The sequence below is a fragment of the Panulirus ornatus genome, chromosome 19 (genome assembly GCF_036320965.1).
Source record: "Panulirus ornatus isolate Po-2019 chromosome 19, ASM3632096v1, whole genome shotgun sequence".
NCBI lineage: Eukaryota > Metazoa > Arthropoda > Malacostraca > Decapoda > Palinuridae > Panulirus > Panulirus ornatus.
In genome coordinates this window covers 54,585,247-54,611,227 of record NC_092242.1, presented here as the reverse complement: position 1 = coordinate 54,611,227, position 25,981 = coordinate 54,585,247, and the positions used below count along the sequence as shown (strand labels likewise).

The 25,981-nt window shown below is 39.5% G+C and overlaps 1 protein-coding gene across 2 annotated transcripts in view; it reads left to right on the top strand.

Annotated features, from left to right (window-relative positions):
• The window catches only part of LOC139755511 (E3 ubiquitin-protein ligase MARCHF5-like), a 111,179-nt gene that overhangs the window by 68,005 nt on the left and 17,193 nt on the right, over positions 1 to 25,981 (top strand). For both annotated transcript variants that reach the window (XM_071673884.1, XM_071673883.1), the window contains 3 exons: positions 81 to 195; positions 5,374 to 5,504; positions 24,782 to 24,972. In XM_071673884.1, coding sequence (XP_071529985.1) covers positions 81 to 195; positions 5,374 to 5,504; positions 24,782 to 24,972 — 437 coding nt within the window. The remainder of the gene's footprint in view (positions 1 to 80; positions 196 to 5,373; positions 5,505 to 24,781; positions 24,973 to 25,981) is intronic.

Genomic DNA, 25,981 nt, shown 5'->3' with positions numbered 1-25,981 from the left:
GCATCAGTGAATTTGTAACTGACTGGGAATTGTTATGTTTGTTTCATGTTGAATGTCATGCATTCACTTTATTCCCACAGGTACATCAGTCATGTTTGCAGCGATGGGTGGATGAAAAACAGAAAGGCAACTCTACTGTGAAGGTCAACTGCCCACAATGTGGGGTGGAATATTTTATTGCCTTCCCAAATATGGGTTAGTTTTGCTTGATGTGGTATGATTTTTGAAGATCCACATGCTGGATTCTGTAGTCTGTAGTCTTTTTTTTTAGCGGATCTCTTAGTCCTATAAAGCTATTAAAGCGACATGGATAACATCAGTAAAATTTGCAAACGCAATAGAAATGCCAGTTATGCTTATTGCTTGCAAAAAGCATAACTGCAACATGTCTTGAAAGGGGTTATAACACAACTACTCAAAAACACTACTGTATTTCCTTGCAAATCCCACATGCTCTATTCTTGATATTCCTTCACTACAACCATTTAGGCCCTCATACTCATATTGTTATCAAATGCTTGAGGACAGGCTTCACTCTGATCAAGGTTAACCTATTTTATGTGAATAAGTTTGTTTTCTCCTAGAGCTGGTATATTATTCTTTAGAATATTATTCTTTCTTTGGTACTAGATACTCATGAAATAACAAGCACTCATTCCATCTTCCAGTATTTGGATAGATAGTAAGTTTAGCTGGTCTCTCATATGCTTTTTTTCTCTCCTTTGGGGCAGTTGTTTTAATTTGATTGCTCTTGTTGAGCCTCATACTGGATTATCTATGCTCTCTATCTTTTCTTTGAGGTGGAAAATGTGCAAGTGAATAATTTTTTGCTTCTGTGAAGAAAAACAAGAAACTAATCGAGAGTGCCTTAGAAATGGCAGGTATCGTGATCCAAACCTTGCAGTTAACCTTAATCAGGTCATACAGGGCTACTTATATCTGTTGACAGAGCTCATTGCTGAGGGACAGCAGAAGAGCAATACCTCCTAGTTTTTGCCCAGGAGTTACATATCTTATACCTAGCCACAGTCTCTGCCTAAGTGATTTAGTGACAGACCTCAGCCATCTGTTACTTTTGCTTATGTCTTGAGCAAAAGGTTAGATTGAGGTTACCTCCAGTATCACTCAGAATTTTTGTGGATGTTTCTCTGAAATAATGGGCATCTTTTACACATATGAAGATGAGGGGCCAAAGAAACTTGTATCAGTTTCAGCCCTTGGCTTACGTTGACTTATAAGAATTTTTTATAATGTTACATCACCTACAAGGAGATAAGACAAAAAAGGTGCTCTCATATGTTTGTTTTTGAACTGCAATTTGATGGTTCATCTCAGCAGATGGGGATAGCTTTTTCTTGGATGTGTACACTTAATATATTTTGTTTAGTTTGCAGGAAATTTCTGTTTCTTACAGTATTCTTCATAAAAGGATCCCAAGATAGTGTGGTAGATGCTTAATTGTACTTGAATCAGTTGGGTTTAGAGTGGCAAATAGACTTATATTCTAGCATGTGAATAGGGTCATTTGGATATCAGCCATGTGATAGATTTAGTTAAAACATTAGCCAGTCATAGATGTTAAGATGAGGGGTCTCCATACAGGGAAGAATGAGATGCACTCAATTTTGGTTAGAATTGGAGGTGTCTATCTATCTATCTATATTTCTGATGCCTGTTCCCTATGGGAACTCCCATTAAGGGGTGGCCATTTATCCCTGTCCTTACATGCCTCCCTTGCTTACACCATTCCATGCATTCTTCCACCAGTTCTCTCCCCCCCCAGTATTCTTGCCTTTGTCATAGGTGGTCTTCTCACACCAACCCCTTTAATTGTACTATCATGCACTCGTTGTAAACTCCCAGTCTTGCATTCTTCCCACACGTTCAAACCACCTCAAAAAATTTTATCTGCCACTCTACCACTCCACAATTCATTCCTTTTGCATTCACTGCCATACTGCATCTCTCATATTCCCTTCATCTCTTTCTTCTTTCCATCCAGTCATACCACATGCTTCTCTCAAGAAGCTCATTTCCACAGCCTGGGTTCTTAACTGCTGTAACCCATTCCATGTCCATGTTTCAGCTGCATAGGTCAGGGTTGGGAGGACTGTGCTGTCTCTTGATCCTCTCTCTTACTTACACCTCTACCTTCAATATTTTATTAAGGGACCCAGTGACTTTTACCCTATACTGCTCTCACCCTAATCCCTCCTTCCTTATCACCAAACATACCCAAGACAGTCTTGCTTCTAAATGCCTAGATTCTCTCACTTCCAGTCTTTCTCCCCCCATATCCAAAGCACAGTTTAGTACTCTTTCTTTTTTTCACTCTATATAGTTTTACAAACTCTATACTTTCAGACTGTACTTTTACTTGCATTTGCCCCTAGTCGCATATGCTTATACACACTATGAAACACACAACCTTCTGCATCTTCTCTTCACTCTCAGCAAACAACACAGTATCATCTGCAAACAGGCTTGTCACTAGCCAGCATCTCTTACCACCACACTCCATCTCTGCATCCCATTTCCCTAGTTTTGTTTTCATCTCACTTATCACTTCATCCATAAATGTATATCAAAAAGCCACAGTGACATCACACAGCCCTGCCTTACCCCCTCATTCATATTGAAACTCGATCTACTCTATGTCCACTCTTACACATGCATTTTTCTCCTCTATAGATGGCTTTCATGCCATTCAACACACCCCCTGCCTGCCTGCCTGCCCGCCCGCCCCATGTATCCTAAACATGTCCCATTCGAGTCAGAAATGTAGAAATTGGAAGAGTGTGGGGAAAGAAAAATGTTGAGTATGAATATAAGTAGGGTAATTAGGTTCAGCAAGGTTGAGTAATAGTTTACTTGGGTATGAGTTTGAATGTGTATTAGATATCGGAGTGGGCATGACAGTGAATAGAATGGGTCATATCCTAGATGGGTGAGGGGATGGAGGTTCTGGGAGCGATGAAGAATGTGTAGAAAGAGTGAACTTTCTCTGGGAGGGCAAAATGGGTATGTTTGAAGGAATGGGAGTCCCAACAATATTATATGGATGCAAAGCATGGGCTATAGATAAGGCTGTGTGTAGGAGGGTGGATGTGTTGGAAATTGAATGTCTGAGGACTATGTGGTGTGAGGTGGTTCAGTAGAGTAAGTACTGAAATGGTAAGAGAGATGTGTGATAATGCACTGAAACCACAGCTCCCTATCCACATCCAGGCTTCACAGACCTTTCCATGATTTAGCCTAGACATTTCACATGCCCTGGTTCAGTTCATTGACAGCACGTTGACCCTGGTATAACACATTATTCCAATTCACTCTACTCCTTGCTCGCCTCTCACCCTCCTGTATGTTCAAGCCCTGATTGCTCAAAGTCTTTTTCACTCCATCCTATTTGGTCTCCTGCTTCTCCTTCTTCCCTCCTTCTCTGACACATATATCCTGTTTGTCAACCTTTCCTCATTCTCTCCTTATGTCCAAACCATTTCATCACACCCTCCTCTGCTCTCTCAGCCACATTCCTTTTATTTTCACACACCTCTCTTACCCTTTCATTACTTACTCGATCAGACCACCTCACACCACATATTGTCCTAAAACATTTTATTTCCAACACATCTGCTCTCCTCTGTACAACCCTGTGTATATCCCATGCCTTGCAACCATATGATATTGTTGGAACTACTATTCCTTCATCCGTACCTATTTTTGCTGTCTTCGATAATGTTCTCTCCTTCCACACATTCTTCATCACTCCCAAAACCTTCGCCCCCTCCTCCACTGTGTGACTCATTCCTGCTTCCGTGGTTCCATTCGCTGCTAAGTCCACTCCTGGATAAGTAAAACACTCCACTTCCTCCAGTTTTTCTCCATTCAATCCTACAATCCATTTGACTTGTTCCTCAACCCTACTGAACACTAATAACCTTGCTCTTATTCACATTTGCTCGCAACTTTCTCCTTTCACACACACTTTTCCAAACTCAGTCACCAACTTCTGCAGTTTCTCACTCGAATCAGCCACCAGAGCTGTATCATTGGCAAACAACAACTGACTCGCTTCCCAGGCCCTCTCATCTCCAACAGACTGCATACTTGCCCCTCTCCCCAAAACTCTTGCCTTTACCTCCCTAACTGCCCCATCCATAAACAAATTAAACAACCATGGATACATCACAACTTCTGAGCCAGGAACCCATTTTATTGACCAACCCATAGGGGTGGATGAGCAGTTGGGTTGACTGTGGACTGATTGCCATAATCAGGATTCAGACCTATGTACTCTACCCTGGGCAGCCAGCAAACGTGTCACAGTCATTAACGCTAAATGCTACACTACGGGAGTCCATACTGAGTTCAAAGTGCTATGAGTGGACTGAACCACAGAATGTGAAGCATCTGGGGTGAACCATGGAAAGGTCTTTGGGGTCTGGTTGTGGATAGGGAGCTGTGGATTTGGTGCATTACGCATGACAGCTAGAGAATGAATGTGATCAGATATACCCTCTTTTTTTTTTTTGTCTGTTCGTGGTATTACCTCACTAATGCAGGAAAGAGTGATTAAGTGTGAAAAAAGTATATTTAGTAGTTTTTCTCATATTCAGCTATTAAAAGTTTTTGTGTGATGATTGTTGGCTTTAATATTGCTAAACATAAGTTTAGAACAGTCCATTTCTTGCTTTGCATTTGAAATTAGTTTTTGTCTTGCTTAGGGACTCCTTTTCTCAAGAGTGATGTTTGAAGTAAAAAGAAATGAATAATCCATAGACAACAAAACAAATTTTCTCTAATTATATATTGCATTGAAAAATAGAGACTGATGTGACATTATATCTTATGACTACCACCCCAGTTAATACTGGCTTGTTATTTGTGAGTGAGGCTGTTGGTAGTCCCTGTGTTTTGCTTATGTGGTACAGATTAATTATCATGATCATAAGAGATATATTTCTTTGTGTCGACATATGCTGACTAGAAGGACAAGAATTGTCATCACACATATCCCTTTTGTATATGATTAACCTGAACTGCTTTAGGATCGACTCCTGTTGTAATGGTAGGACACAAGTTAGCCCTTTACTATTGGTAAGAGATGGGATAATGTACTGTCTAAATGATGACTGCTAATCAGATATTGATCACTCATTCCATATATTAAACAAAGCTAATTTTCACCTTCAAGGATAAATAGATTCCATTTTGTATCAGCAGTTGTACTCAGGCCTGCAGGATTTAGCTTAAGGACACCATTTCTGCAAGGTTAATTCCCACAAATGGTGTTCCACCCCATGAAATGGGAATGGAATAATGCAAACAAGTAAAAAGATGAAAATATTTTTCTCATATACATTTTCCTTACAGGTCAGTTAATGTTGTTTCTTGATAGAGTGGATGCCTTCATATACAAAGTATGTCCATTTGTGGCTGCTGGTGTAGTTGTTGGGTCGATCTACTGGACTGCTGTTACATATGGGGCCATTACTGTCATGCAGGTACGTTTACAAAGTTGAGAGCTTTTAAGAGTTGCATTGAGTGATTTTTATACGAAAAGGTTTCTCCTTATTGATTTGGATTATTCAAATGCTGAAACATGCTTCTGTGAAGTTTATATCTATCCATGGCAAATTAAGGGAATTTGGGGTTTATTTTTAATATTATACCCTTATTTGATAATATTATTCCTCCCCACTTTAGTTTTGAAATAAATTGATAGTTTATAGTTTGCATGTTTGTATTTTAAACTAGCATCACTGATTGAAACATGAGTTATGCACACCTGTCCAAAAAACTCTGCTGTGTAACTGGAAGATTTCTTTGGGTGGGTTCATTCTCCAATTTATGTATAGTGTGTCTCACCTTCTTCTATTTTCACATATATATATTCTCTTAATTGATATTCTCTGACCATCATTTTTCATATGCTAGTGAGCCAAAAAAGAGGGCTTCAAGGACTCTTGATCAGGTGATGTTTTGATGCCTTATTAAGTGAAAATATTCCATGGTGTGTATCATATGTAGAATATACTTAATATCATATATAGAATATACTCATGGTTGCCTGCACAGCTTAATATATATATTTTGGTGGCTTGCACAGCCACACTGTCCTTAAAAACACCAATTATTAAGCTCTATATTAAAATTATATCTGTGTTGAAAGTGTCCCAAGAGATGTTTCCATGTGATGTGCACCTTTCTTTTTACCTAAATTGAAAGGCATGGAAAGGAAAGATTGTTGGATGCAAATGTTCGTACAGGCATCAGATGGAAAATCTGACTATGTCTTGGCAGAGGGAAGTATAAATGAAAGATGTGAAGGAAGTGGTGAAAGTGAGAAACTTGGCAAATAGGCCTCTGTGCTGATATACTGTTGGATTTTGAGTGAAGGATGGTATAGGATGAAATAAAAAAAACTAGGCTAGTGGGAGAGCTGTGGAAGGATTCAAGACAAGCCTCACTTAGATTTTCTGTTAAAGGCTGTGGCATGCAAAAAATGGGATGTGGAAGTTTAAGAAAGGAAAATGAGTGGTGAGATGTAAGAGGTAAAGTGCTACTGTATCTATAAGTACCTATGATGAAATTTAGCCAAAATGGTTGGGCTAGTGTGAAGCACTCTCTGCACATTTTCCTTGATGTATGAGACTATTCTTATCAGCAGCCACCTGCATTGCATAGTTATTTATTCTTGGTTTATTTGGGACTGATTTTAAGCATATTCTGAATTTTCTTTTCGATATTTCTTTTGTTTTTCCATGCATGTTTTTATATATCTTGGTAGTACATTGAATAATCATTCTAGCTACTTGATCCGGCTGCCATGTATGTTCATGGAATTGTTTAGACAGTACCTGCAGGGAAGGAATGTAATCAAGTGGGAGGAGTACAGAAAAAGTGGCAGGAAGTCAAGAAAAAGTTATTAGAGCTGAAACAGGACAAATGAGAGATGGGAAACCTATCTACAAATACCTATGACAAGATTTTATCATGATTGCAGGGTATGAGTAGTGCTCACCACTTGTGTGTTGAATAATGCTGTATGTCTCAACTGCCTCTACTATTTCATTACTTATATTGCTTGATATATATTATTTTTTTTTTGATGGCTACCCTTTTGTCATTTTGGTGTTCACCAGATATTGCCTTCAACCATGAATCTCATCTTTTGATTGTTTCTGCTGTCAATCCATAGAAATATCTTAGTTCTCTAGGTATCTAGATATTGCATTGAATAATCATTTCAGCTTTCTTGTTGGGCAGTTATGTATCTTTGATCTCTATTTGGTATATTTACAGAAATTAAACTTGACTTAAAGATTCTGTACCTTTCAGTTTTATTGTTCTTTATTCCTTTTATTTATTTCCAGGCTTATATTATTGTGTAGATCTTGCTGCTTGTTGTTCCAGAGTGTATAGTTCCAGTGCTTCTAAACTTTTGTGCAAGTTCATATACTCCATATTGATGATTGTACTTGTGAAATGTTTCTGTTAATTCTCTGTCTTATTATTTCTGTATGCTTTTCTGGTGACTGTACAGTATGTCATTATTCAGTTTTAGTTCTTATGTATATTATCAAACATATTCACCTCAAATTTTCCATTTCTTGTTGCAGAAGTATTCTGTATCATTCTAATATTTTTTTTATGTTGTAGGCTTGAGTCATGGACCTAAGTTTACATCATGGCCAGGCCTAAATTGAAAAATAGTTTTATGAAAGGGAAAAAGGAGCGAAAGGAAAAGTATTTAAAAATTTTGGATGAAGTGAAAAATGTCTTTAAAAATGTGCCAGGCCATGGTTATTTGGAAAGACATAAGAAGGGATAGAGTTCCAAAGCCACATAGTAATCATGTGATGCAGCAGCTTGCCGATTATTGTGCGGTTTAGCTAGGGATGGGGGGGCACATAAGTAGCCAGCTCTCAGGTACAGAAACTAGAGTAATACGTATAGAAGAGGGGAAGTGAGCCAAAATTGCAGCTTAGGGCAAGTATGTCAAGTTTTGAAGTTAGCCTGGGGGAGATGATAAGTCAGACCACTTTTGACTCTACTGTGTTACGTAAGGATTCAGAGCTAGACCCACCCTATTTGTAAGAGGAGTACTCCATATAAGGCCAGACCAACTGTTCAGAAAAAAAAAGAATTTCTACACCTAAGTAGGACTCCCAGTTTCTTTAAGGTAGACTTAGTTATTTCTGTAAAGTGGGGTTTCTAAGGTAGTGTGGATGTTACAGTAGTACAAATATGTTCATTGAGTCTAGAGGTGGAATTGTAGAGCTGTCAGAAAGAGGGATGTTGTGAGGAATTTTTGATAGAGGTATAGGCAGAAACTGATTCTTGGAAGTATTAAGCTTAATCAGAGTTTGTCCCTCCCACTGAGATATCCTGACCAAGTCTGAGTTTATTAAGGAAGTTTTGTTGAGATGAGATGCAGATCTAGGGAGAGGAGTAGCAGATTTGAAGGATGTGGAGAAATGCAGTTTTAAGTCATCAGCATACATGTGCATTTGTTTTTTGTAGAAGAAAAGAAATTGCTCATGAAAAGGAGAAAATATTTAATAGACGTGACAGATCTTGGAGGGATTTTGCTTTTGACAGAGAAAGGAGGAGAGGTAGATCCATCAATGTTATGGAGACAGATCAGTCACAGATATGGAGGAGCAAAGTGAGGGAGGGAGGCCAAAAGAGGGGAGCTAAGAGATTAGTTCCCAGTGCCACACCCTCTCAAAAGCATTGGATATATCTAGGGGAACTTCATAGGATTCTCCAAAATCTTTCAGGGATGAAAGAATAGAAGGAATATCACTGGTAGATCATGCTGGTGATCAGAGAGAAGAGTGCGAGATTCGAGATGTTTGAGGATATGGGAGCTGGAAAGTGATTCAAAGACCTTAGAAATAGTAGATTTCAAAGCAATAGGATGATAGTTAGAGGGATTAGAATGGTAATACTCCTTAGGGATGGAATGCACCAATGCTTGTTTCCAAGAAGGAAAAGTCATTGTCATAAACTGAAATAAGACAGATGATTAAGCACTGGTGCAAGTGTAGAGGCACACTCTCTCAGTACACATACATATGGATGCCATCAGGTCTATAATCCTTGCTTGAGTCCAGAGATAGAAGCACTTTTCAGACTGTTTGAAAAGAGATTATGGGGAAGAACTCAGGATTAGCAGGAGGAGAATTAAGGGGTGTAGGTATGTTATTCATCTAAGGTAGAGTTAGAGGAGAAACAGTTGTAGTACCTTCAGAATGTAAAAGTGAAGGAAAGGTAGAGTGACAGGTGTTGTTAGCAGTGCCCTTAGTTAAAGACTAGTAAGACCTATCATTGGATAATAGGAGAGGTAATGCTTTTCTTTTGAATAAAGGAATGTTTTGCCTCCTATATAACGTACTTGCAGTGTTTATGGGCAAGTATGCTGAATGAGAGCCAGAGAACGGAGAGATTCACGAAGCCCATATACCTGATCCTTTAACTGAGTTATCTCAGTACAGGAATTGTTGAACCATGGGCTGGAAGAAGTGCTTGTCTTGGAGGAAGAGGGGATAATTGCTTCCATTCCTGCAACAATAATCTCTGCTGCATGGAATAGATTGAATTAGAACGATGTGGTATACTGGGGTTGACGTGCCATCAGTGGACAGAATCCGAGAATGTGAAACGTCTGGGTTAAACTGTGGAAAGGTCTGTGGGACCTGGATGTGGACTGGGAGCTATGGTTTTGATGTGTTATGATAGCTAGATACTGGATGTGAGTGGATGTGGCCTTTCTTTGTATGTTTCCTAGTGCATCCTCACTGTCGCAGGGGGTGGTGATGCTGTTTCGTGTGGGGCGGGGTGGTACCGGGAATGGATGAAGGTAAGGAGATGTGAATATGTACATGTGTATATATTTATATGTCAGTGTATGTGTGTGTATATGTATGTATATGTGTATATGTTGATTTTTTTTTTTTTTTTGCTTTGTCGCTGTCTCCCGCGTTTGCGAGGTAGCGCAAGGAAACAGACGAAAGAAATGGCCCAACCCACCCCCATACACATGTATATACATACGTCCACACACGCAAATATACATACCTACACAGCTTTCCATGGTTTACCCCAGACGCTTCACATGCCTTGATTCAGTCCACTGACAGCACGTCAACCCCGGTATACCACATCGCTCCAATTCACTCTATTCCTTGCCCTCCTTTCACCCTCCTGCATGTTCAGGCCCCGATCACACAAAATCTTTTTCACTCCATCCTTCCACCTCCAATTTGGTCTCCCTCTTCTCCTCGTTCCCTCCACCTCCGACACGTATATCCTCTTGGTCAATCTTTCCTCACTCATTCTCTCCATGTGCCCAAACCATTTCAAAACACCCTCTTCTGCTCTCTCAACCACGCTCTTTTTATTTCCACACATCTCTCTTACCCTTACGTTACTTACTCGATCAAACCACCTCACACCACACATTGTCCTCAAACATCTCATTTCCAGCACATCCATCCTCCTGCGCACCACTCTATCCATAGCCCACGCCTCGCAACCATACAACATTGTTGGAACCACTATTCCTTCAAACATACCCATTTTTGCTTTCCGAGATAATGTTCTTGACTTCCACACATTCTTCAAGGCTCCCAGAATTTTCGCCCCCTCCCCCATCCTATGATCCACTTCCGCTTCCATGGTTCCATCTTTTGCCAGATCCACTCCCAGATATCTAAAACACTTTACTTCCTCCAGTTTTTCTCCATTCAAACTCACCTCCCAATTGACTTGACCCTCAACCCTACTGTACCTAATAACCTTGCTCTTATTCACATTTACTCTTAACTTTCTTCTTTCACACACTTTACCAAACTCAGTCACCAGCTTCTGCAGTTTCTCACATGAATCAGCCACCAGCGCTGTATCATCAGTGAACAACAACTGACTCACTTCCCAAGCTCTCTCATCCCCAACAGACTTCATACTTGCCCCTCTTTCCAAAACTCTTGCATTCACCTCCCTAACAACCCCATCCATAAACAAATTAAACAACCATGGAGACATCACACACCCCTGCCGCAAACCTACATTCACTGAGAACCAATCACTTTCCTCTCTTCCTACACGTACACAAGCCTTACATCCTCGATAAAAACTTTTCACTGCTTCTAACAACTTGCCTCCCACACCATATATTCTTAATACCTTCCACAGAGCATCTCTATCAACTCGATCATATGCCTTCTCCAGATCCATAAATGCTACATACAAATCCATTTGCTTTTCTAAGTATTTCTCACATACATTCTTCAAAGCAAACACCTGATCCACACATCCTCTACCACTTCTGAAACCACACTGCTCTTCCCCAATCTGATGCTCTGTACATGCCTTCACCCTCTCAATCAATACCCTCCCATATAATTTACCAGGAATACTCAACAAACTTATACCTCTGTAATTTGAGCACTCACTCTTATCCCCTTTGCCTTTGTACAATGGCACTATGCACGCATTCCGCCAATCCTCAGGCACCTCACCATGAGTCATACATACATTAAATAACCTTACCAACCAGTCAACAATACAGTCACCCCCTTTTTTAATAAATTCCACTGCAATACCATCCAAACCTGCTGCCTTGCCGGCTTTCATCTTCCGCAAAGCTTTTACTACCTCTTCTCTGTTTACCAAATCATTTTCCCTAACCCTCTCACTTTGCACACCACCTCGACCAAAACACCCTATATCTGCCACTCTATCATCAAACACATTCAACAAACCTTCAAAATACTCACTCCATCTCCTTCTCACATCACCACTACTTGTTATCACCTCCCCATTTGCGCCCTTCACTGAAGTTCCCATTTGCTCCCTAGTCTTACGCACTTTATTTACCTCCTTCCAGAACATCTTTTTATTCTCCCTAAAATTTAATGATACTCTCTCACCCCAACTCTCATTGCCCTTTTTTTCACCTCTTGCACCTTTCTCTTGACCTCCTGTCTCTTTCTTTTATACATCTTCCACTCAGTTGCATTTTTTCCCTGCAAAAATCGTCCAAATGCCTCTCTCTTCTCTTTCACTAATACTCTTACTTCTTCATCCCACCACTCACTACCCTTTCTAATCAACCCATCTCCCACTCTTCTCATGCCACAAGCATCTTTTGCGCAATCCATCACTGATTCCCTAAATACATCCCATTCCTCCCCCACTCCCCTTACTTCCATTGTTCTCACCTTTTTCCATTCTGTACTCAGTCTCTCCTGGTACTTCCTCACACAAGTCTCCTTCCCAAGCTCACTTACTCTCACCACCCACTTCACCCCAACATTCACTCTTCTTTTCTGAAAACCCATACAAATCTTCACCTTAGCCTCCACAAGATAATGATCAGACATCCCTCCAGTTGCACCTCTCAGCACATTAACATCCAAAAGTCTCTCTTTCGCGCGCCTGTCAATTAACACGTAATCCAATAACGCTCTCTGGCCATCTCTCCTACTTACATAAGTATACTTATGTATATCTCGCTTTTTAAACCAGGTGTTCCCAATCATCAGTCCTTTTTCAGCACATGAATCTACAAGCTCTTCACCATTTCCATTTACAACACTGAACACCCCATGTATACCAATTATTCCCTCAACTGCCACATTACTCACCTTTGCATGTTGATATGTGTATGTATATACATGTGTATATGATTGTATGGGTCTTTCTTCGTCTGTTTCCTGGCACTGCCTCACTGATGCGGGAAATGACTGTCAGGTATAATAATCCACTCATATACACTTTTATATACATAAACACCCATACATGCATTTATACATACTTATACGTACACATACACAGACATATACATATGGAAAAAACAGGCTGGAAAGAGATAACTGACTAATGGAAGATATAAATTGGAAAGATGTTTTAAAGAAACTTTTGTAAATATTTACATGAAAATATTCTTTGCATAGTTAAATGAAACACCTGAGGTCTCAGTGCCAGTCAAAAGAAAGCACTATGATAGAGTTGATAGAGATGCTCTGTGGAAGGTATTAAGAATATATGGTGTGGGAGGAAAGTTGTTAGAAGCAGTGAAAAGTTTTTATCGAGGATGTAAGGCATGTGTACGTGTAGGAAGAGAGGAAAGTGATTGGTTCTCAGTGAATGTAGGTTTGCGGCAGGGGTGTGTGATGTCTCCATGGTTGTTTAATTTGTTTATGGATGGGGTTGTTAGGGAGGTAAATGCAAGAGTTTTGGAAAGAGGGGCAAGTATGAAGTCTGTTGGGGATGAGAGAGCTTGGGAAGTGAGTCAGTTGTTGTTCGCTGATGATACAGCGCTGGTGGCTGATTCATGTGAGAAACTGCAGAAGCTGGTGACTGAGTTTGGTAAAGTGTGTGGAAGAAGAAAGTTGAGAGTAAATGTGAATAAGAGCAAGGTTATTAGGTACAGTAGGGTTGAGGGTCAAGTCAATTGGGAGGTGAGTTTGAATGGAGAAAAACTGGAGGAAGTGAAGTGTTTTAGATATCTGGGAGTGGATCTGGCAGCAGATGGAACCATGGAAGCGGAAGTGGATCGTAGGGTGGGGGAGGGGGCGAAAATTCTGGGGGCCTTGAAGAATGTGTGGAAGTCGAGAACATTATCTCGGAAAGCAAAAATGGGTATGTTTGAAGGAATAGTGGTTCCAACAATGTTGTATGGTTGCGAGGCGTGGGCTATGGATAGAGTTGTGCGCAGGAGGATGGATGTGCTGGAAATGAGATGTTTGAGGACAATGTGTGGTGTGAGGTGGTTTGATTGAGTGAGTAACGTAAGGGTAAGAGAGATGTGTGGAAATAAAAAGAGCGTGGTTGAGAGAGCAGAAGAGGGTGTTTTGAAGTGGTTTGGGCACATGGAGAGAATGAGTGAGGAAAGATTGACCAAGAGGATATATGTGTCGGAGGTGGAGGGAACGAGGAGAAGAGGGAGACCAAATTGGAGGTGGAAAGATGGAGTGAAAAAGATTTTGTGTGATCGGGGCCTGAACATGAAGGAGGGTGAAAGGAGGGCAAGGAATAGAGTGAATTGGAGCGATGTGGTATACCGGGGTTGACGTGCTGTCAGTGGATTGAATCAAGGCATGTGAAGCGTCTGGGGTAAACCATGGAAAGCTGTGTAGGTATGTATATTTGCGTGTGTGGACGTATGTATATACATGTGTATGGGGGTGGGTTGGGCCATTTCTTTCGTCTGTTTCCTTGCGCTACCTCGCAAACGCGGGAGACAGCGACAAAGTATAATAAAAATAAAAAAAAATATTTTTTCATTTATTTATTTATTTTGCTTTGTCGCTGTCTCCCACGTTAGCGAGGTAGCGCAAGGAAACAGATGAAAGAATGGCCCAACCCGCCCATATACACATGTATATACATACACGTCCACACACGCAAATGTACATACCTATACATCTCAATGTACACTTATATATACACACACAGACATATACATATATACACATGTACATAATTCATACTGTCTGCCTTTATTTGTTCCCATCGCCACCTCGCCACACATGGAATAACAACCCCCTCCCCCCTCATGTGTGCGAGGTAGCGCTAGGAAAAGACACCAAAGGCCCCATTCGTTCACACTCAGTCTCTAGCTGTCATGTAATAATGCACCGAAACCACAGCTCCCTTTCCACATCCAGGCCCCACACAACTTTCCATGGTTTACCCCAGACGCTTCACATGCCCTGATTCAATCCATTGACAGCACGTCGACCCCGGTATACCACATCGTACCAATTCATCTATTCCTTGCACGCCTTTCACCCTCCTGCATGTTCAGGCCCCGATCACTCAAAATCTTTTTCACTCCATCTTTCCACCTCCAATTTGGTCTTCCACTTCTCCTCGTTCCCTCCACCTCTGACACATATATCCTCTTTGTCAATCTTTCCTCATTCATTCTCTCCATGTGACCAAACCATTTCAAAACACCCTCTTCTGCTCTCTCAACCACACTTTTTTTATTTCCACATATCTCTTACCCTTACATTACTTACTCAATCAAACCACCTCACACCACATATTGTCCTCAGACATCTCATTTCCAGCACATCCACCCTCCTGCACACAACTCTATCCATAGCCCATGCCTCGCAACCATACAACATTGTTGGAACCACTATTCCTTCAAACATACCCATTTTTGCTTTCCGAGATAATGTTCTTGACTTCCAAACATTCTTCAAGGCTCCCAGAATTTTCGCACCCTCCCCCACCCTATGATTCACTTCCACTTCCATGGTTCCATCCGCTGCCAGATCCACTCCCAGATATCTAAAACACTTTACTTCCTCCAGTTTTTTCTCCATTCAAACTTACCTCCCAATTGACTTGACCCTCAACCCTACCTTGCTCTTATTCACATTTACTCTTAACTTTCTTCTTTCACACACTTTACCAAACTCAGTCACCAGCTTCTGCAGTTTCTTACATGAATCAGCCACCAGCGCTGTATCATCAGCGAACAACAACTGATTCACTTCCCAAGCTCTCTCATCCACAACAGACTGCATACTTGCCCCTCTTTCCAAAACTCTTGCATTCACCTCCCTAACAACCCCATCCATAAACAAATTAAACAACCATGGAGACATCACACACCCCTGCCGCAAACCTACATTCACTGAGAACCAATCACTTTCTTCTCTTCCTACACGTACACATGCCTTACATCCTCGATAAAAACTTTTCACTGCTTCTAACAACTTGCCTCCCACACCATATATTCTTGATACCTTCCACAGAGCATCTCTATCAACTCTATCATATGCCTTCTCCAGATCCATAAATGCTACATACAAATCCATTTGCTTTTCTAAGTATTTCTCACATACATTCTTCAAAGCAAACACCTGATCCACACATCCTCTACCACTTCTGAAACCGCACTGCTCTTCCCCAATCCGATGCTTTGTACATGCCTTCACCCTCTCAATCAACACCCTCCCATATAATTTACCAGGAATACTCAACAAACTTATACCTCTGTAATTTGAGCACTCACTCTTATCCCCTTTGCCTTTGTACAATGGCACTATGCAAGCATTCCGCCAATCCTCAGGCACCTCACCATGAATCATACGTACATTAAATAACTTTACCAACCAGTCAACAATACAGTCACCCCCTTTTTTGATAGATTCCACTGCAATACCATCCAAACCTGCTGCCTTGCCGGCTTTCATCTTCCATAAAGCTTTTACTACCCCTTCTCTGTTTACCAAATCATTTTCCCTAACCCTCCCACTTTGCACACCACCTCGACCAAAACATCCTATATCTGCCACTCTATCATCAAACACATTCAACAAACCTTCAAAATACTCACTCCATCTCCTTCTCACATCACCACTACTTGTTATCACCTCCCCATTAGCCCCTTTCACTGAAGTTCCCATTTGCTCCCTTGTCTTACGCACTTTATTTACCTCCTTCCAAAACATCTTTTTATTCTCCCTGAAATTTAATGATACTCTCTCACCCCAACTCTCATTTGCCCTCTTTTTCACCTCTTGCACCTTTCTCTTGATCTCCTGCCTCTTTCTTTTATACCTCTCCCACTCAATTGCATTTTTTCCCTGCAAAAATCGTCCAAATGCCTCTCTCTTCTCTTTCACTAATAATCTTACTTCTTCATCCCACCACTGACTACCTTTTCTAATCAACCCATCTCCCACGCTTCTCATGCCACAAGCATCTTTTGCACAAGCCATCACTGCTTCCCTAAATACATCCCATTCCTCCCCCACTCCCCTTACCTCCTTTGTTCTCACCTTTTTCCATTCTGTACTCAGTCTCTCCTGGTACTTCCTCACACAAGTCTCCTTCCCAAGCTCACTTACTCTCACCACTCTCTTCACGCCAACATTCTCTCTTCTTTTCTGAAAACCCCCACAAATCTTCACCTTCGCTTCCACAAGATAATGATCAGACATCCCTCCAGTTGCACCTCTCAGCACATTTACATCCAAAAGTCTCTCTTTCACATGCCTATCAATTAACACATAATCCAATAACGCTTTCTGGCCAGCTCTCCTACTTACATACGTATACTTATGTATATCTCGCTTTTTAAACCAGGTATTCCCAATCACCAGTCCTTTTTCAGCACATAAATTTACAAGCTCTTTACCATTTCCATTTACAACACTGAACTCTCCATGTATACCAATTATTCCCTCAACTGCCGCATTACTCGCCTTTGCATTCAAATCACCCATCACTATAACCCGGTCTTGTGCATTAAAACCACTAACACACTCATTCAGCTACTCCCAAAACACTTGCCTCTCATGATCTTTCTTCTCATGCCCAGGTGCATATGCACCAATAATCACCCATCTCTCTCCATCAACTTTCACTTTTACCCATATCAATCTAGAATTTACTTTCTTACACTCTATCACATACTCCCACAACTCCTGATTCAGGAGTAGTGCTACTCCCCTTGCTCTTGTCCTCTCACTAACCTTACTTGGGACTTTACTCCCAAAACAATCCCAAACCACTCTTCCCCTTTACCCTTGAGCTTCGTTTCACTCAGAGCCAAAACATCCATGTTCCTTTCCTCAAACATACTACCTATCTCTCCTTTTTTCTCGTCTTGGTTACATCCACACATTTAGACACCCCAATCTGAGCCTTCGAGGAGGATGAGCACTCCTCGCGTGACTCCTTCTTCTGTTTCCCCTTTTAGAAAGTTAAAATACAAGGAGGAGAGGGTTTCTGGTCCCCCGCTCCCGTCCCCTTTAGTCACCTTCTACGACACGTGAGGAATGCGTGGGAAGTATTCTTTCTCCCCTATCCCCAGGGATAATAAAGATATCATGAAAAAGAAATATTTAGGTGTACAGAAAAGAATGGAAGAAAGAGTTAAACAGTTAGTAAAGAAAGGATGTACAAGCTTGAAGAAAAAGTGAAAAATGCTGACTCAGAAGTAAGGTAATCATGTAAAAGAGAACAAAGAAAAAATTATTTTTAATCGGATGCATATCCAGGCATTAATCAGGGTGGGGTGTAAATTATGAAATTGCTAAGATACTCCTGAAAAGCTCAAAACAAGAGTGGTATGCAAGAACACACTGTTTTTAGAGAACTTAATGATTTTTAACAAAACAATTATTGATATGTCTCATTGAATTGTTGTATATGAGTAAGTTTATTGTGAAACCAGCTACCAGTTTTGAATAGAAATGAATTTATATTCGTTACCATAAAACACCTAGTAGCAATAATCAAGGGAGTTATGTTTAAAGAGACAAATTGATATGCTTTTATAGGTGTAGATTTTTTTTTATAAACTTATATCAGTATCTTAGGAAGGTGTTGAAATGGATCATTGTCTTAGGAAGATATTTGAATAGAAATTATATTTGTTACCATAAAACACTTAGTAGCAATAACTAAGGGAGTTATGTTCGAAGAGACAAATTGATATGCTTTTTTTAGGTGTATATTTTTTTTATAAACCTATATCACTGTCTTAGGAAGGTCATGAAATGGATTATTGTCTTAGGAAGATGATGAAATTGACACAGCTTTCTCATGATTTCTAGTGTAACCACTGAAACAGTTTGATATACTTACATAAGCATATATTTTTTCCCTTTTAGGGACTGAAAGTTAGAATAATCTAAGATTTTTGTTGAGTATTTAATTGTACAACCCCAGAACCACTTTTAAGGGGCAGCTGTAGTTCCAAGGCTATGCTGTATTCATTAGCAGGGAAATGATAAACCCCTTCCGACTGAGTTCTCTGATGACATTGTATATGTTTTGTCGTTTGACAGTGGTACAGCCTCACTAAAAGGAACTTCATAATACTGTCTGCCCTTATTCATTCCCGTCGCCACCCTGCCTCACATAAAATAACAACCACCTCCCCCCGTGTGCATGCGTGAGTTAGCGCTAGGAAAAAGACAACAAAGGCCTTATTCGTTCAGTTGTGTCTGGTAACCTCTTGGAGTCTGGCAATAGCAAGATTACTGTTCTGTTTTTTGAGCAGATTTATAAAGAAAAAATTGTGAAATTGATCAAATTGATGTAAAGAACAGAAAGAATGTGTATGATACCATATATAATGTAAATTAGTATTCAATACAAAAACAAGGAAGCTACAGATAGAGGCATACAATATAATCACTTTGATGTAGCCATCATTATAGACTTCAAAGAAACCAAGAATGAGATAATATCAGCAATTGATGATCAGTAAGTATACCTGACAATATCAGCAGTTGATGATCAGTAAGTAAACCTGACAATATTAGCAGTTGATGATCAGTAAGTAAACCTGACAATATCAGCAGTTGATGATCAGTAAGTAAACTTGACAATATCAGCAGTTGATGATCAGTAAGTAAACCTGACAATATCAGCAGTTGATGATCAGTAAGTAAACCTGACAATATCAGCAGCTGATGATCAGTAAGTAAACCTAACAATATCAGCAGTTGATGATCAGTAATTAAGCTTGGCAATATCAGCAGTTGATGATCAGTAAGTAAACCTGACAGTATCAGCAGTTGATGATCAGTAAGTAAACCTGACAGTATGAGCAGTTGATCAGTAAGTAAACCTAACAACAGAATGTGATGGAATACCATGTAAACTCAGAGAAAAGTCAAAGAGATTAGTAACAAGACTATTGATGCTAATGATGATGCTGCAGTACTGGTGCACAATCCCATATCCAGGAAGATTAGGACCATTGGGTTGCCAGACTTAAAATTTTCTGGTTTGGGGAAAACAGTTCTCGGCTGGCATGAAACATGGAATATAGTACAGATATGCATACATGTTAAATGAGTTTGTGTGTGTGTGTGTGTTAGGGACCAGAAACTCCCAGCAGACAAAAACATGTGGCTATAACCAAGTCCACCACCATCTCATTGTTAATTGTTGCTTGCACAGTAAAGATGTATCCCTTGTTGTAGCACTTTATGCATCCCTATTTCATGGATCCTGATGGTAGCTTATTGAAAGTGGCATTTATGATGGGTTTATTGGCACAGTAACTGTTTGAGGGAGGATAGTAGAGCTTATCTTTACACATCTCATCACTATCATCTTTAGTAGAACATGCTCTGCTGTATGTGTAGATTAGCTCTTCTCTTGAAATATTTAAACTAGCCTCAACTTGTTTTAAAATTTTCAGTGGTAGGTGATTCACCTTCTTGATTTCGTCTTCAGAGAGACTCCTGGCTTTCTCTTGAAATATATCTGTACTTAAAGGGACTCTCCTTTGGTTTTAATCATCAGTCCAAATACTCAGTAAGTTCCATTTTCTCCATCACCAAACTGCCAGTTAAAGGCTTCCACTCTCATCACTCACCTATATTTTTTACATTGTATGCACACTAGATTCCCCAAAGCCCATTGAATTTGCAGCATTACTTACTTGTCACCTTGATGAAGATGCCCATGCACATTTGATTTAACTTCTATATTACTCGTAGACATAGTGTGAGTGAAAGGCTTTTTCACTTAGGCTTTAAATGCAAAGTATTTGTGATGCCAATACTTTATAAAAGATCCAATTACTACACATTGGTTGGTATGATTCAAAACAATTATCTAAGTACTGTATTGTATATGGTATATCAGTTACCATCATTTTGATGAAAACTTTAATTTCCATAATTAAACAGACCATTAGAAGACCCTTGAGTGAGTTTTTTAATTATGAACTTTAAAACACTGACATTTTAAACACAAACTTTTAGAAGTCAGTCATTCATGAATGAAATTTAGAGTCCATTATTCAAATTGCTTCAGCACCTTCTCTGGGAATGGCACCGTGGTGGTGGATTTATTGTTACCATATTGAATATCACAGTTTCTTCTCATTGTATTATGTTTATTACTTTAAGAATGTAGTTTGTGACTACAGTGTATGAATAAAAATGATGTACATTACAGTACTTTGCATTAATTTCATCCATATTTAGCATTTATGGTTAATTGTACCATGCGTGTTATGCTCATATTTTTATGATTTCCAACACAGTTTATTTCTTTTTTTCCATCACTTTTATGCGCTGCAGGTATGCTCTAAATGCTTACTAATAATCATATCATAGATGCATTTATGAAGGATTTATGGAAAGAGGAAATTATATGGATAGGAAGATTAGTGGTGATAGTGAGTGAGCTTGGAAAAAGGCTTGTTTGAGGGGAAACCAGGAGAGATTAGGTGAAAAATGGCAAAAAAGTATTGAGTAAAAAATGAGAGGAATTTAAGGAAACAATACAGAGGACAACTATATAAGATGTAGACATGTGGGAAAGGGTAGTCAGTATTGGAAAGAGGAAGTAAAATTGCTATTAAAAGAGAAAAGAGAGGTGTATGGATGTTACATGCAGGGAAGAAGTGTGAATGATTGGGAGATGTTTAACAGGAAGCAGCAGAAGGTTGAGAGGAAGTGCAGGGACTGAAAAAGAGGGCAAATAAAAGATGGGGTGAGAGAGTATCAGCAAACTTCAGAGTGAAAATATTTTGGAAGCAAGTGAATAGTTTGAGAAAAATGAGATAACAAATGGGATCAGCAGTGATGGTGCAGATGGGGAAGGGGTAAGAGGCAAAGAGGGGATGGAATGAGTATTTTGAAGTGTTGAATTCATTAGATGAAAGGCTGTCAAGTAAAGGGTTTCTGGGTCATAGAGGTATGTGAAATGAAAGAGTTGGCAAATGGTTTCATGAAAGGAGAGGAAGTGGTGAAAACCTTGCATAAAATGAAATGTGGCTAGTCCACTAGAGTGGAGGGAATTGGAGTTGAATTTTTCAAGAAAAGGCTGGGCATATTGTTGCTTGGCTAGTAAGGATTTTTGATGTATGTTTGGTTCAAGATGAGGTGTTTAAGTATTGATTGCATGTGTATTAGTATTGTATAAAGACAAGAGGGACAAAAGTAATTGTTGAATTACAGAATTATAAGTTTGTTGAGTGTACCTGATAAGTTGTATGAGAGTCATGACTGAGAGGGTGGTTGCATGCATGGGAGTATGGTTCAGTCATAGAAGTCAGATGATATAATTTGCCACCTCGCTTATGCCATAGTATTTTGCTCACTGCCCTTGTGTTTAGTGATTTTTTTTGCTTTTTTTGTTCTGGATGATATTTTTCCTCTACCATTAACTAAAATGTTTTCGGAAAAAATGGGCTGTATTCTTTCATGGAAGCAAAGTGTGTCTTCAAGACAAATTTCAAGACACTAGGAAGGCCAAGTTCACCACATGGACACGTTTTTCTTTCTTGTACTGTCATCCTTCCCTGGAAAGCAAGGTCAGGTTGATCTAGGAAGACCAGTAAGGTGACTGATAACCTGATATGGATTGATTTTTCTTAGGTTGAGCAGACGCAGCTTTTCAGGTTAGGTTGACATGAGTAGGAAGAAATAAAAAGTGCCCAGATTATGAACTTGGCCCTGCCAGTACTTCATGAAATCTCACTTTTTGACACATTTTCTCGCTTCCAAAAGTTGCATCCCTCACTCCACTTTTAGTACAATACCATGGGGTAACTGAGATGGTGGAGCATATCATGTGACTTCTAAGACTGTACCATGTTCCCAGAAATATGCATCTCTACCTGAAGCAAGTAAAGTAATAAGATTGTTCTGCTATTGTAACTTGTTCCTTAAAAGCCTTCTTTCCCTGCTTGCTGAGTTGGTCTCTGGTGAAGATCACATCTTCCTGGCTGATGATGCTATATTTTTCATTGAGAGGGGTTTTGTTATTTTGTGATTAAGTTATAGGAGGAGCAAGACATCCTTTACTTGAGGGTATGTGCACACAGAGCATCAGGCTTTGGGACTTATCTCCTCATTTTTCCTGGCTGAGCAGGGATTTGAGTGAGAGTGCAGTATCCTGTATCTTCAGGATCTTATAGTTGTCATATTTTTGTTGATGCAGTATGCATCATTAGCCAGCAGAACAGTTGATTTTGCTGAAGAGTTGGAATGCATGCTGAAAAACAAGAAGTGTTCCAAATCTTAGTAAAATGCTGAAAAAAATGAATGGATAGAATGTGAGTGTGCATGTATTTGGAAGTTTGTTGTAGCAATGGAATGAACAAGTACTTGAGATTTATGAGATTTGAATGTAGGTTTGTTGTGATTGAGGGATGGAGTTTGAGGGAGAAACTTTGCAAAGGGAGTCGTTGATATGCATAAGCTAGAGCAGTGATTTTCAACCTTTTTGCTGTGACAACCCATTCCAGGTTATTATGACCCCATCTAAGAATAATGCATATTACTCATGATTTAGTTTTAATTAAGTCAAAATACTAGGGTAACTAAGGGATTTAGGATTACTGAATGTAGCTAGCAGAGGAAACCGTCTCGTTTGATAAACTTTTTCAAAAAGTAAATTGATGCAAGGGAGCTTTTAACTTTTGTATTGGAACAGATATTCCTTGATAGCCGTCGAGAAGTGTAATTGGTGTTGGTTTGTGGAGTTCTGAGTGGGTAGGAGGGGAGTGTGTGGTCAGCGTGGCTGGGGCTGTCTTTCCTCACCACAGGAGGGAAGAACATGGAGGTCCTGTTTGGTTTTCTTGAACTAGTTATCACACTCTTCACTTATTATATCTACACAGGCAGTGTTGGTGATGAATAGCATGGATATATGTAGAAGTAATACGTTATGCCTTCTAAATGAATAGGTGAAGATGTGTGGCCAGTGTGCTTGGGGCAATCCGTCCTCACCCCGAGATAAGAAGGGAGGACATGGTGCACCTGTTTGCATGTGTTTCCTGAAATTAATATCACACTCTTTTCCAAGTTTTTATACAGACACTTCAATGGTTTTTAATTAACTTTATGTAGAAATTATACACTAAACACACTTGTTGAATTTCATGTATAATGATACTCTATAACCAAAATATTTTAGTTCTTTACACTCATCTTATTTACCAAAGTTTCCCATCAGCACGTGATTCTGTCCTTGAAAGTTAGGCATAAATGGTACAAAATCAAAACAAAGGCTGAGATGTGGATGATAGTGATGTAGTTGTTGGTGTCCCATGTTCATCTCCATCCTTACTCCCTCTAAGATCACTTTCTTTTTTTTCACATTTCTCATGTTATTCTGTTTCACATCTTTCAGCAGCTGATATGTGTGATGATGAATGTTCCTACTTATCATGTAGTTCATCCAGTAATCTTTATATTTGCTATTGGGTCAGTGTTTGCATGGCCCATAAGGTTGAAGGACTTATGTCTGCCTTGGTGATTTTAGTGACAATGAAGAATGGAGAATTTTTTCTTAAGCCTACCAGGCAATGGAAGATTTTTCACAACTACTAATATTACTGTAGATTAGCTGACAATTTAAACACAAGTAGGGAAAATATGAAACATCATATAATGTTGGTTTTCATCCTTCAAGGAAGTATCATTGATATTAGACACATTTTAAGGGTTAAGGAGTTTTTGTGAGAAAAAGGGTTTTGTTTTGTATTAATATGTAGAGATGGAGGAGGTTCTTTTATAAACATCTTTTAAAACAAACTAGCATAAAAAGATATTTTGATATACTTCTGCATTTGTTTTACAGGTAAATTAAAATGAGGATATACTTTTTGCTCACAGCTCCCTCAGTTTTATACATGCAGGTTGTAAAAAGTCTGTAGTCTGCATAGAATTCTAAAGCACACCTATGCCATTTCCCATTTCTGTTTCTTTATCAACTGATTTTGATTGTTGGCTTATGATTTTGTTTGTAATTATTACTCTTACAGGTTGTTGGGTATCAGGAAGGGATGGCACTAATGGAACAAGCTGACCCATTGGTGCTCCTGGTTGGATTACCCACAATCCCAATTTTCCTTATCTTGGGGAAGATGGTCCGTTGGGAAGACAAAGTCCTTAGACTCATAAGGGCTTCAGTTCAGAGACTTCCATTCTTAAAATATGTCCTTCCAGCCTTCAGGTTAGTCATAATCCAGCTTTTGTGTAGTGTTTATTAGGTTTATGCTGCAATCCTAGCCTCCAGACAAACATCATACTTACAGAGTCCTTTTTTTCTTTCTTTTACCTTAGAGCTTGGTAAAATTGATTAAATGATTGTATTTGTTTCTGTGCCTGACTTTAGCAAGTCATACAAAGGTTCAGAGCTTGTGTGTTGTTGTAACTGAAAGTATTCTTCCATGTATCTAAGTATATTGGTCCTATCTCCACTGATTACCATATGATAGCAAGTATGAAATAAATGAATCTTAACCATGTTGCCATAGTTTCCCTTCTGATGGTATTAGCCTGATTTCAGTTCTCCTTTTCTAGCAAGCCTTTCTATAGGTTTATGATGATAAATTTGAAGAGTTTCAGTATATATATGAAGAGTTCCAACTTGCTTATTATTATGAAAGAGTGCATGCTTGGTAGCCTCTTTTTATATCTTAAAAACAGGAAACAAACAGGTTTTACTCTCTTCAGTCTTTCACAATGCAATTTGGTTATAATTAATCGCTCATATTGTCAGCATTCAAATGAAAGAAATTGGGTAATCTAAAAGGTATTTTTTTTAATGAATAGTCATTAAATCATCTTTTAGAATGTAATGTGAAAGATAAACAGAAAGTGGGATGCTTTGCCACGTAGTTGATTGGTACCATTAGTACAGTCTCAGTGAGAGACAATAAGATCTTGCCAAATGTAGCTGTCAGAATTGTAGTTTGGATATGCCATGGCAAAGGCTGATCACTTCTCTGATGCTTGTTCCCTCTGGGAACTCCTAAAGGGAGTGGCTATGGTTAATGCATCTCCATAACTGATGAACTCCATTGCCGCTTATTCACCTTTAGTGCCGCATCCTAAAGCCACTGGCAGAGGGCAACTCTAGCACAAATGTTTTCTGAGGCTCCTACCTAATGTTATATCGATTTCTACTGAATGAACCTTCCTAAAGTTTGGTAGATAGTTGCTGTTAGGCAGCCACTGAC